The sequence below is a fragment of the Lynx rufus genome, unplaced genomic scaffold (genome assembly GCF_022079265.1).
Source record: "Lynx rufus isolate CCGP_SWC_20201006 ecotype Redwood Valley unplaced genomic scaffold, mLynRuf1.p SCAF_11, whole genome shotgun sequence".
NCBI classification, from domain to species: domain Eukaryota; kingdom Metazoa; phylum Chordata; class Mammalia; order Carnivora; family Felidae; genus Lynx; species Lynx rufus.
Window position 1 is genome coordinate 33,753,959 of NW_025814825.1, and position 13,855 is coordinate 33,767,813.

General features: G+C 35.9%; 1 protein-coding gene across 2 annotated transcripts in view; it reads right to left on the reverse strand.

Moving 5' to 3' along the window:
- The window catches only part of CPEB3 (cytoplasmic polyadenylation element binding protein 3), a 156,643-nt gene that overhangs the window by 108,381 nt on the left and 34,407 nt on the right, over positions 1-13,855 (reverse strand). Inside the window, exons 2-3 of one of the 2 annotated variants that reach the window (XM_047073167.1) lie at positions 11,227-11,317; positions 1,601-1,657 (exon numbers count right to left, since the gene is read on the reverse strand). In XM_047073167.1, coding sequence (XP_046929123.1) covers positions 1,601-1,657; positions 11,227-11,317 — 148 coding nt within the window. Of the gene's footprint in view, positions 1-1,600; positions 1,658-11,157; positions 11,318-13,855 lie in introns of both variants that reach the window. The other variant, XM_047073166.1, reaches the window with a different exon arrangement.

Here is a 13,855-nt window from a genome sequence, read left to right on the forward strand (position 1 = left end):
AGAAGACAACTCACACCATAGCAAATTAGGTCTTTTCTAAAATACACACTCATTCCTTCAGGCAGACACACTACCATGCTGTTCTTTCCATTTACATTCAACTCTAGATCCCATCACCTAACTGAAGTGTTTTCACAAAGTTTCACAAAATTGCTGAGGCTCAGCAAGTTAAGCATGTTTATTAATCCTCACCCCAATGAACCTACTTCTAGGGAAAAAAACAGAGGTACCATAATCTAAAGGTAAATTGACCTTTCTTTTAAAAAGTAGAAAAGAAAGGTGGGTAGTTCTAGAATTTTTACTATTCCCAAGACCCTCCAGAAGAGTGGATACTGGCTATTTAAAACAAAATATGCATGCAGTGGATTGGGACCTGATCATCAAGCAATGCCAGTGGTTCTTAGCAGTGGCCCCTGGAAGGAGGCTACATGTCAGAACTAAAAGAAATGTGGAATGCATATTTTAGAGGTAACCTAAAATCTGCCCTAAGCAACTCCAATCTTAGGAAGGAAAGGGGTAATATTGTATATAACCCTAGATTTACCCAGTCATGTGTCCTATGTGTATCCACAGTCAGCTTGTATATCTGGGAGGATGACAAGGAATAATCTGATGTCACTCACTTAATAGGGGGGAAAAACCTAAGTCTTGAGGGATTCAATGGCTTTTATGGTCCTTCTGACAACTGACAATTTCTATTTAGAGACTGTTTTGCAAAGCTACTTGGTCCACAGACACTAGAAAGGAGAACTAATATCAGCCACACCTTTCATCCAGGATTAACTAATACAATGACTTTCTGGTTAGATTTTGATGCTCCAGAACTCAACCCAACAATTGCACTGACAAACCATTTCTAACCTGCAAAGCAGCTGACCACCTATACCATGCAAATTTCACTAATGGGAGACTCCTGATGTCCAGTTTTGAAGCACCTGTTGGCTATCTACCGAAATGAGAAAATTCTCAGTTATGTATAAATAAGTTGACCTATTCTTTCACATTCTCTACCCTACTCCCTCTTTCTCTTTGCCTGCCTTCTTTCTTCCTCTCCTCCCCCCTTCCCCCACCCCAATGGTATGCACCAGGGACCAGCAAACTTCTGTAAAGAGCCAGACAGTAAATAGTTCAGGCATTTTAGGCTCTGCCATTATGGCACAAAAGCAGCTATAGATAATCCATAAATGAATAAGTGTAGCTGTGTTTCAATAAAACTATTTATAAAACCAGGCAGTGGGCCACAGTTGGCTCATAAGGCTGTAGTTCATCAACCCCTGGTATAGAGTAGCAGTTCTCAACCTGTAGCCTAAATCAGAATCACCTATAGAATTTATGAATACACAGATTTCTTGGCCCCATCCTTAAAGTTTCTGATGCAGCAAGTCTGTAGTAGGGCCTGAGATTTTGCATTTTTCTTAAGTTCCTAAATGATGTTGATGCTGCTGGTCTAGGCATCACACTTTGAGAACCACAGGTATAGAATAACAGTCTATCCTGGACTAAGTGGAAGGTTGAAATGTAATGAACAATTAGGAAAGTGGAAATTACATGCTGTAAACTTGTCTGCTAATTTTACAGAACATTTCATATGAAGACTTACTGTTAAGTGCCATAATATTATCTGTTCCTGGATGATGGAAATTTATTCCCATGCGTCCTGAAAAATAAAATAATTTTATTTTAAGCACAAAGAAAAGAATGCTTAATATAATCATTTCAAATACATAGTAAAAGACGGACATTACAAAAAGCTATAACAGATTAATCTAGAACAATGCTATCAAAGGCCATAGCAGTTACAATGGTTTTTAAATCAAATCATAAAACATACAAATGAAAAAAAATCTTAAAGCCAAAATCTCAATAACAAATAAATAAAAACAAAAAAGAAGCTTCCATTATAACAGTGTGAAATTTTAAAGCATTTCTTGCATTCCAATTTAAACATGCCAACTGGATTAAGCATTTTATTTAAACAACCATTCATACTGCCCTTCAAATTCAAGCAGCAAAATAATAAATTCAAAGAAGTATATAAACTTGAAGCTTAGTGGGAATAAAAAGATAAAGTTTTCACAGTGGCTCAAAAATGCAACATAATTATCAGAATGGCAACCCGAAGAAAGATGGTAAAATTTATATAACAGGGATAGTGGGGAACAACGACTGGCCTAAAAATCTAGGGTTCTTATGCTTCCCCTACTACTAACTAGCTATATGACCTCGGGTAGAACGCTCATCTCCAGACCTTCATCCTTACAGTAACAGGGTTGCAAACTTCTGCCCACCCTGGCTACCTGCCTGTTTTTCTATACCTCTGAGCTAAGAATCATTTTTACATTTTAAAGGCATTAAAAAAAAATTAAAAAACAAAGAATATGCAACAGAGACCATCTGAACCACAGACCTAAAATACTTACTCTCTGTCCCTTTACAAAGTCTGCCAACCCCTGGTCTAGAAGATGATAAGTCTGAATCAGATGTTTTAACTCAATAGCCTCCAGGGTTAAAAGTGGAAGATGTAAAACAGTTGGTATGTTTTTCATGAATTATTTGGGAAAAGGAGGTGGATGTATTAAAAGAATAAAGAAACAGAGAGTCTGATATAGAAAAAAAATGTATAAAGTTTGTTTATTTGACCAAATACAAAATCGTTACTAAACGATTTAACAAAATCGTTACTAAAACCATGCTTTTGTGTAAAGCTAACATACATGAACTTGGTTCTGCAAGGCCTTCATGTCCAATTATGTGAAGGGTTGTCATGAAGTTCTCAGAAAAATGTCCATTTTATGTCATTACTACTATCCAAAAAAAACGTCAACAGTAGGGGGGGTGGTCAGAGAAAGCTGGAGATATGGAGATATGATGATATGGTGATTGATTTTTCAACCAATACACTGTTATTATATATAATTGCAAAAGGTCAGTTATCATTTGGTGTTGATCTCTGTTATGGGGTACTGGAAGCAAACATCAGTAGCTCTTCTGGCCCAAAAGAGAAGAATCACAGTGGACAAAACAGAGCATTTACTTCAAATAAAAAGAATCATTAATTCTCAAATTAATGTTTTGCCTAGACAAGACCACCCTGATCTCTTAAAAGCCCTCAGGTCACAGTAATTTGTGAAAGGTCATTTCATATTAAAAGGCAGGGAAAAAACAAAACTCTTGTAAGCGTAACGTTGCTACTACTGATGGGTGTGTGTCTGTGTATGTGTATATGAGAGAGAGAGACAGTAATTAAAAATAGAAAAATCATCAACATGGGACTATTCTATTTTTACTATGAAGCATTATAGGACTTTCAATAAAAATTACTTTTAGTTTTTATTATTTTAAACTTTATTAGGAGGAAGATATTACATCTATGTCTAATTTTATGGAGGCTCTTGTAGCATTTATATTATAATAAAATTAGTTTTTAGAATATATTTTAATGTTTTCCAGAGAAAAATCTTTCTATTAGTACACAACCATTTTTTAAATAATAGAATTGCCTACTTTATGTTTTTAGTGATTTCATAGATCTTTTCACGTTTACTAGAAGCTAAGTATTAGTAGTTTCAAAAACTACCCATTGTTCAAAGACACATTTAATAGTATCTATGTATGTAACTACTCTATGTGTCTTATTTTTCCCCAGTTCCTAAGCCATTTTAGAGTCTAAAAGTTATAATCTACCCCAGAGGCTACAAGTGCTATCTCCTACCACCACCTTGATCAGAACCTAGAATACAAAAATTCGTCATGAGAAGAAGACTGACTCAACAGGGAGAGTTTACATTCTGGTTTCAGTTAGCTGCATCAATATTCTCTCCATTATTTTTAGATAATCAAACCTGATTTGGATTCATTACCCCCAAATACTAATATCCATAAGAACTACATGTGATTTACTCATTGTATTCTGAGATGATACTCAAATTTAACAGTAAATAGTCACTGGAAAGTAAGCCTGAAAACCCAACAAGAGTTCAAAATCACTGCCTAACAAAACATAAGGAAATGGCATATAGAGAGAATCTGTTCAATCTCTGACCAAGGAATATTCAGACATGGGTGTGGTTCCTAAAAAGCTAGAGGTGTTCCCTAGAATAATGAAGCGTTAACAAGAAAACCAAGCAAGCCCAAATTTACTTGATTCTCATTCAACTTCTTTTATTTCCTATGCTATGGTAAAAGAAAAAAAAAAAAGAAAAAGCATGTGGTTTACAATCACTACATCAAATAATAGTTTTTATATGTTTCTGGAACTACTGGTGTTCCCACACTTAGAGGGGTGCTTCTTTCTGTAGTTCTCCAGAAGTTGGGTCCTTTTTGGACCCTTTCCATGAGATCTTAGGACTCTTCAGCTTGAAAAGATGAAACCAAAAGGAAGCTCAGTAGTTTTCCAATTATTGTCCTCTAGCCCACACTGATTACTTCCAATTCAATCTTTCTAAAGATGTAGAAGAAAGAAAGAAAGAAAGAAAGAAAGAAAGAAAGAAAGAAAAAGAAAAAAGGCGTAGGTGATGTTTTATACATGAAGGCATCAGTATTTGCTGAAAAGCAGAAAACTTTTTGCCTTTCCTGGTATCCTCCCTAATTCTGCTGGCCTCCTTGACTTCAGTGGATCTTTGGATCAACATCATCCACAAAAGATTTTATAAGAAACTCTGTCATGTCAGACCCATCAGAACCAATTATTTAAATACAATCTAATTGTTTCCCAACTAAATGCAAATTCTTTGTAGCAAAACAACTTATGGCTTCTTTAAGCTACTTTTTTTACCTCTTCAAAAATTAATGTTTAGATTATAAAATCCAATATATTTTCATCAGTGAAAAATTAGATAATACAGAAAAATGCAAAAACTAAGATCACCAATTAAAGACAAGCTCTGCCAACATTTTGACTTACAGTCTTCCAGTTTAAGAGGTATATATGTGCAAAAGTTCTTTTCTAAAATTACAATTATTTTTTATTTTTTTCTTAATATATTTTGCATCCTAAATTTTACAGTTATTATGAGATTTTGAAGAAGAGAGAAAATATATAGCAGCAAAAGAAAAACTGATTCCAAATTCAGATGAGGCCATTTATTTTTTTCTTCCTTTTATCCAACAAATACTGCTGTTTAATCAGCTGTGAAAATAGAATCAAGTGTGTGACATCTGGTGATTTTTGTTAATGCAGTCTGGTGCTGCCAGCGTGACATTTTGTCACCTGTCCATGGTCTGCTATTTTTAAATTGTTCTTGTCAGCCAGCTATCTTTTAAGTATAGTGTAAAATATAAGGTTTCGAAAACTGAAAGGCATACTTGGCTTTACGGAGTTAAATGATGCTGTGGAAATCTGAGACTGTCCCACTTTCCCCACTGCACAGGGTCTGATAAATGGGGGTAAGAGGGGATAGAGGGAGAGGCTGGAGAATAGGGTTACACAGGTTTATCTAGACTGTAAAAACCACAGTCTCGTAAGCTCAAGTCACATTCATATTTAAGAAGCTAGTTATAAAAAATGACCTCTACTGTTATTCAAAGTTTCAGAGTCCAACCAACCCATACTTCTATATGTCCCAAATAAAAATTGAAATTTTTATGAATTTCATAATTAATTATGAAAGCCACCTCTTTACTTCTGCAATATGTTATGAGATAAGGAACAACTACTGTATCTTTCTTTAACCATCCCCGTTTGCTCTAAAAAGTCAAGTCCTTCAGAGACTTTTACATAATAGAATGTAAGTGCTGTGTTCTAGAAAAGGTTATAAGAAAAATGCATATTCCGCTGGGTTGTATTTTCCACCAATTTTCTCTATAAAATTGTAGATACATTCCTTCAGGAAAAGAATCCACAAGATGCAATAATGTTATGCAAGAATACAATAAAATAGTGTTTTAAAGCCCTTTTAAGGAAAAATGATAAAAGTTTGGCACTAAAATATTCTAACTATGTTCCAAAGAACTGAGAAACAAAAGCCGTGAGCTTAGACCTGAGGTCAAATCCTAGTTTCTTTTCATACCAGTAGTGGATAATTTTTGGCATGTTATTCATTCCTTTGTGTCTATGTTTCCTCATTTCAGGCTCTACTCTATAAAACAGTTAACATCAGAATTTCTAGAATTTTCTCTTAAAACTCTCAGGTGATTACACTGCTATATAAGAAGGACCACTGGGTAAATTAATGGGAGGTACTAAAAAAAAAAAAAAAAATCACTCAGCTTGTATTTACTGTCCTCCTCTTGAATAGAACCAGAACAATCACTTCTTGCTAACTCAGAATCTATGTCCCAAACAATTTCTGGACGCTGCTAACTTTTATACAAGACAAACTGATATGGGCCAGAGGTAGCACAAAAATAGAACTGGAGCACTAATGCAAGTAAGTAAAGAGACAGCATATTTCTGGAACAAACTAAATGTAATGAAGGTGCACTTTTTCTGAAACAAGGGAACCTCAACATTCCACAAAAGGGGCCAACTTTGTGAAAGGCTGTACAATACTAAATTTAAATTGTGATGAATAAAGAAAAATGCTTCCATAGTACCAAAAAGGGTGGCATTTCTTTCTTCCAAGCTTCTGTCAATTTAAATGTTTTAAAGCACTATTATCAGGAGATAGCTATTTTTCCCCCAGATTCAGTATACATTTGAAAAGCAAACGCTTCAATATCAGTTTCTCAACTGACACCTGCTCTTTTCATTTTTCAAATTTCAGTTCCATGAATAGTGAGGAAAGAGAAAATTCAAATATATAGAAATGTTTCATCAGGCACTAGAAATGTTTCATCAGGCACTACCCCCAACCCCTGGTTTCAGATCAGGTCCAACTGAGTCACCCAGGCACCCCTCCTTAAGTGTCCAACTCCTGGTGTCAGCTCAGGTCACAATCTCACAGTTTCATGAGTTTGAACCCTGCTTTGGGCTCTGAGCCAGCAGCATGGAGTCTACTTGGGATTCTCCTTCCCTCTCTCTCTGCATCTTTCCCACTTGTACTCTCTCTCTCAAGTAAATAAAAATAAACTTTTAAAAAATGAACAATAGGAAAGTCATATATAATATGGCAAGAGACAACAGGTAATTACTACAGTGTTACTCTGTTATAACCAAGGACTGTTTGAGATCTTTAAGAAGCCAAAAAAAAAAAATTGTCTAATTTTTATTTTAACAAGAGTGCTGTGGTCTGATCAACACTACTAAACATATTTCTCAGGCGCTGTGAAGAAAGCTCAATTTGACTTTCCCTCTACATTACTTGACATTCTTATCATGGGGGAAGAAGTAGGGACCTTTTAAATTTTCCTACAAACATCTTCAAGGCTGACCTAGAAGTATAAATGTGACTGAAAAGCTGTTAAAACTCTTTACTAAAACACAAGTCTTATTACTTCCTGAACTTCCCATGCTATCATTTCTCCCACTAACCCTTTTCCCCCACCGAAATCAACAGAACAGTTGAATAAGGGGATTTCTTATTGCATACATTTCTAAGATGAAATATCACTGTGAATATAGTTCATCAGGTTCACTTTATTTTTTTTTTAATGTTTATTTATTTTTGAGAGAGAGAGAGAGAGAGAGAGAGAGAGTGCGCAAGTGAGGAAGGGCAGGCAGAGAGGGAGACACAGAATCCAAAACAGGCTCCAGGCTCTGAGCTGTCAGCACAGAGCCCAACGCAGGGCTGGAACTCATGAACCATGAGATCATGACCTGAGCCAAAGTCGGATGCTTAACCGACTGTTGCCACCCAGGTGCTCCTCATCAGGTTCACTTTAAATACATCATGAAGTACTTTATTTTTCATGAATGTGATATCCTGTTTTATTATATTTTGCTCACATTATTTAGATACACAATTTTGGAAAGCCAACACAACTTAAGAGAATTATTTTTCTTTCTCCTTTAGGTGGTTTTTGATAATGACAAAATGTTTATCCTTCAATAATTACTATGGCAAATTATCTGTGTATGGCAAATACAAAATTTCGACAACTTGCATTTAAAAGCTTTTAACATAGAGCTGCAGTCTAGCTAGAAGGAAGTAAATATTGTAGGAATTTAAGGTTTAATTCATTATCTAGGCTAGGCAGTAGGCACACCACTACCACTGCCAGCAAAAAAAAATCATAGTTTCTAGTGTCAAGAACTTTATCTGACCTTCATAGCCACTCCATGAAGTAGGTACTTTATTTCAATGATGAAGAAACTAAGGCTTTGAAGAGGCTAACTAATTTATCTAAATCAATAGCCAACTAGAGGCAGAGCCAGGATTCAAATCCAGGTTTGAATGACTACAAAGTCAGAAAGGCTGAGTTGAAATTTAATCTCCTACAAAGAGAATATAAAATGCCTCGAAGAATGTTAATAAAAATAATAATCTTTACTATCTCTAGGTAGTAAGTCTCAGATTATTTTTTCACTTTCCTTTTTGTCTTTTTATGTACTATCTGAATTTCCTATAATGAGTAAGGAAGTATTTTTTTTCCCTGGAAGAAAACTGAGCTCCAGCAAATAAACCAAAACAAGCATACAAAAAAACCTAAATATGATTCTGTAACTTGAGTTTTGAGACCCTCAAAAAAGTGTTCCCATGTTCAAGTGGGAGAAGAATATATTAAAGGTAGGAGGAAAAACAGGATGGAATAGAGGGAAGTGTTTCTGGACAGACTCATAGAGAAGCCATATGGTAAGTCCCCTAGCCTACTACCTTTCTCTTAAAGTTCCATTCACCTACATGTTTACATCTTTTGACCCAGAGATCTTCTCTATGAATTTACCTTAAAGAAAAACTAGGTGCAAGAACTCATTCATGGCAGCATTACCTATTACGGAGAAAAAGCTGGAAACAACCTAAGTGTTCAAAGTGAAGGCCTATTAATAAATTATAAAGACCAGATAAAAATAGGGATACAGAAAATATCCAAAAATATGGATGCAGAAAAATAAGGATACACTATCACAATGTTTACTTTTTTCAGTTACATTTTTATTATAATTTTCTCCATTTTTAAAGTCAAAATTATTTAAAATCTTTCCTTTAAAATGCCAGCATCATAATTATGTTATTAGAAGTAATAAGAATCAAATACACGGTGCCATAAATTAGGTCTAAAAGTCTCCCAGCTGGAAAAGGGAAGCAGGAAGCCTCAACACGCTAATCAGAGGACAATGACATGGTGAAGTAATTGACCATGGGAAGCAGTCCATTCACAGGAAATCAAGGTGGGTGGTATAATGAACAGAAAAGTTGCAAGCATATTGAAGCTATAAAAAAGTACGTATTATGAGCCTTCCAACTTATTAGGACATATTATAAGTACAATACAGAAGACTTTCACAGATGAAACCTCATATTTCCAAGTGTGGCAGAGAAATATATGTAGAGGAAACTGGATATGCATTAAAAAAGGGGCGCCTGGGTGGCTCAGTCGGTTGGGCGTCCGACTTCAGCTCAGGTCATGATCTCACAGCTTGTGAGTTCGAGCCCCACATCGGGTTCTGTGCTGACAGCTCAGAGCCTGGAGCCTGCTTTGGATTCTGTGTCTCCCTCTCTCTCTGCTCCTCCCCCATTCATGCTCTGTCTCTCTCCAAAATAAACAAATGTCAAAAAAAAAAAGTTTTTTTTAAAGGGGCCACCAAAACTGGAATAAATATACATTATCCTGTAGCGAAGGACCTTCCTTACACTTTGCCAGTGCTGCTCTCAACAGTGCAGGATAGCTCCGATGTAAACAACATTCACAAAATTCTGGAAAATTATTTTACAGACTATATTGTAAGATCCTTTCATAATCTTTTATTGCTGGAAGAATTCAGACCAAGATAAAACAGGTATGCATAAAGAACAAGGGCTGAATATTTTAGAATAATTAGGAGAAGCTTATAGCTGTTCATGGTAGAGAAGGAAGACAAATGTAGCCTTAGAAGACACTAAAAACACAAAATAGTCTGTGAATATCATTAGGGGTTTTTTTTAACACCATTCTCACTTCTAAGTGAAACAGGCTTTAAATTACCATATACCTAATCTTTCAACTGAGGAAAGACGTGGTAACAGTGACTAAATATAACAATGAATAAATGAGAGGGTTTTTTTTTTCTACTTCTGAAGTAGAATACAGCTTTTAAAATACAGCTTTTCTCAAAATGCTTTATTTTCTTCATAGCCTATTAACTACCTTCTTTTCACTGGAAATTGAGGAAAGCAGCAGAAAATCATGAGTATGACAAGAAAATGATGAAATGGATTTCTGAGGTGGCTTGAGGAAATGATGATCAGGTGGCCATAGTCAGTCACACCCTATATAAAAAAGCCTGGAGAGAACCAGAGGAGATCAAATTCTTCACAGCTCCAGAGAACATAAGGGTTCTTAAAAGATGGGCATCCTGGTAGCCAACTCTTCCCAGTTTTCAGATATTTTGGCTCTAAATCCAAGTGTAGTGGATATTTCCACAGGAAATTTCCATTACAGTATTTTAAAATATCACAGGGCCCCTAAAAAGCCCTATAGCACATAAAAAGAACTATCTGTAATTATGAATGTGACATCAACTGCTAACCTGAATTTACAGGGGCTCTAAAAATAGGAAGTCCTAATATGGCTGACCTTGGGACTTTCTGCCTTATATTTAACCCAAAACATTTACACACTTTAAGACGTTTTCCTTCTGTTTTAGTCTTAAGACTGTGCAAAGAATCACTGGCTGGCTCTTAAGTCTGTGTCATGATCCTTGCTACACTAGGAAAGTGATTATATTTTAACAAAATGGAACTCTTTCCTATGAAGTTTTCTGAAGTAGTCTTTGGAGACTGATTTACTAAGTTTCATATTTCCTTGCAGTATACTTTGACTTAAATGAATTATCCAGGTTCAGCTAAAGGATTCCAAATGCACAAAGTCCAGAAAACTTGCCTTCTGGTCTCATGCTACCCAACACATGCTTCTGCCAGACATTATGATTAAAGCAGTCAACCTTGATTATTGTAGGTAGCTGAACCCAGCTTAAAAAAACAAACAAAACAAAAAACAAAAAACAAAAAAACTTTAAACACATTCCACAGTGCTTTACAGAAGCAAACAAAAACAAACGGGAAAAAAAATCACAATTATTAAAAAGCTGATTTTTGTTTAAAACACCAAGCAAGGAATGGACATATGAATATTCCTAACCTGCAAAATGATTCCTCCACATTATATCAGCGAAACTCATTGGTGGGCCACTGGGAGGGTAGTGTTTACCTTTCAGAGGCTCATGATCAGTCCTTATCATATCCATTAAGGAGTTCTCCAACGAGTGCAAGTTAAAAGTGTCATAGGGCCTACTCCGGTCCTAAAAATAAAAACACAGAACAAGACAATAAATAAAATTAATACTACATCATTTGCTTCTTGCCATGGATTAATAACATGAATAAAACTTCCAGATCTAATAACACACATTCTTTTCATTAAGAATGATGATTCGGCATTCCTCAGCACTGTGTAAGTTTAACACAAGTTTCTGTAATTGCATTCTTTCTTCCCCATATTCTTTAATGTATATGTCCCGCTACTTCAGACTTTCTCTCAAATGAACTAAAAGAGTAAATTCCAAACAAAGAGCCCAGTGAATTGGCTTTGCCCTCAGCCCTTCACTTCAGCCTCCACTGTCAAATAGACATTCTATTCAAATGAATACAGAATTTTTTTATCTAGAGTAAGTCCATAATTAAAAACCTTTAGTCTACAAACAGAATCGCTTTTCTGAAAATTCAAAAGGTGGCTGTAGTTTTGATGTAATTTTATTGGGTATATTTAATAATTACTACTGATAAGTTCTATACATTGGATACACTCTCTAAAATTTAAAATGTGTCCAAAGTACTACTAAAATTACCTTTTAAAATGCACTCACCTGAAAAAAACTTTAACTCTAGGTAGTGTTTTCATGATACTAGAGTCAAAAACATTTTGAAAACAGAGAGCTAACACTAACTGAAGAAAAAATCATTGTTCCACCACATTTCAATCAAGCCCATGGGAGACCATCATGTACAAATTATTTTTTAGTAGTCTGAGCTAAAAGGAAGTGCAACTCATAGCCTAACTTAACATTATAGATTTAACTGGCTTTTAAGAAAAGCAAAACAAACACATACTTCAACAACCACACCAAATCAAAGTATTGCAATGACAGATTATTTTCAGGGTCCTGAACAGCTGATCCAGCATGCACATGATCATTTATCGTCTCCAATGAACAGAATAAATGAATGTCAGGTAAAAACCTCAACTTCAATGACCATTTTCTAGCTTAAGTGTTAACTCTTGAGAAGCTGTTTTTCTTCTGGCTTCTGGAAAGCATAGCAGTGTATCTATCTACTTAGGGAGACAGAAAGGAAAGTGGCATTTCCTCAGCACTGAGCATAAAGGAAAAATCAGAGGGGTATTAAATGAATTCGGTATGTATATATGCAGGTGCTAAGAAAAGCCCTGAACTGAGAACTAGGAGGCAAGAGTACTAGAATAACTACTATCAACTGGGGACTTTGGGGTACATCATGATCTACCTCTCCAGTCTGTGCCTGAAATTCCTTCCTTTATACAAATGTGAAGACTGAATTTAGAGTATGTCTAATATCTCTTATAACACTATATATATATTTTTAACTCAGAGATGAGGAGTAGGGGTGGAGGGTACAGATGTTTTCAAATGCCAGAGACAGAAATTCCATTTTTACAAACCTTTTTTTTCCCCCCAAATGGAACCACCTTGCTCATTTTATTTTAGAGAGAGAATACGTAAGCAGGAGAGAGAGGCAGAGAGAGAGAGAGAGAGAGAGAGAGAGAGAGAGAGAGAGAGAATATCCCATGCTCAGTGCAGAGCCCAACACAGGGCCCCATTCCACAACCCTGGGATCATGACCTGAACTGAAATCAAGAGTCGGACACTCAACCAACTGAGCCACCCAGGCGCCCCATTTTTACAATCCTTTAATGCACAAGTCAAGGGCCAAGTCCTGTACTAGGCCCTGGTGACTCAGAGGTGAATGCTGCAACCTAGTCCCTATGTGCAAGTAACTAGTAGAAAGAGAGAGACACAACCCATTAAAATTAGAGAATTACAGGTGTTTTGACAGGAGAATGTGTACAGTACAACAGACACTAAGTCAAATCTATTTCTTAAAGAACATGAATGTGTGTATTGTAATTTTTTTTTTAAATCACATTCTGTAAAGTCCTAGGTGTTCTGAATCTAGACCTGCCATCTGATCAGGTATGAGGCTTGTCTTAGTTATCCTTAACAGTCTTCAGTATTCTCATTGGTAAAATGGGATCTTACCTGTGAGGATTAGGTTGAATTTACATATTTATTTTTCTCACACTGTGTTTGCTGAAAGGCAAGCACTCAACTTTTCTTAGTTTACTGCCACTGCCCCCCCCCCACTTGCTACCTTCACCTCATTTTTTTCTTTTTAACACTCATCAACCGTCTACTGTTGGATAAGAAAGAGACGTGGAATATTTTCTTTGGCTCTCCATTTTGCTCTTTATATAATTCAAGAAGGTCTTGTCTTTTACCTTTAAGGTCTTCCTGCAGATCATTTGTTTTCCTCTGGGTTCAAGTTATCAGTGGAAACTCCAATTACTTAGGGAGTAAAGCTGAATTTCCAGAAATGCAGGCTTATCTGCCTCCATAAGAGGTACCATATTCTTTGTCCAGAGAAAAAGCCACAGGTGAAAAAAAGAAGTGTGCTGATGAGAAGCCAAAATGACAACCTATTTCTGGCACTGACAATCCTGGAATGGAGGTCCGGGAGCCTTCTAACATATTTTCAGGGTCCTGAAACTTCTAACTAGAGTCCTGCAGACATGGGGCTGTTTCAAA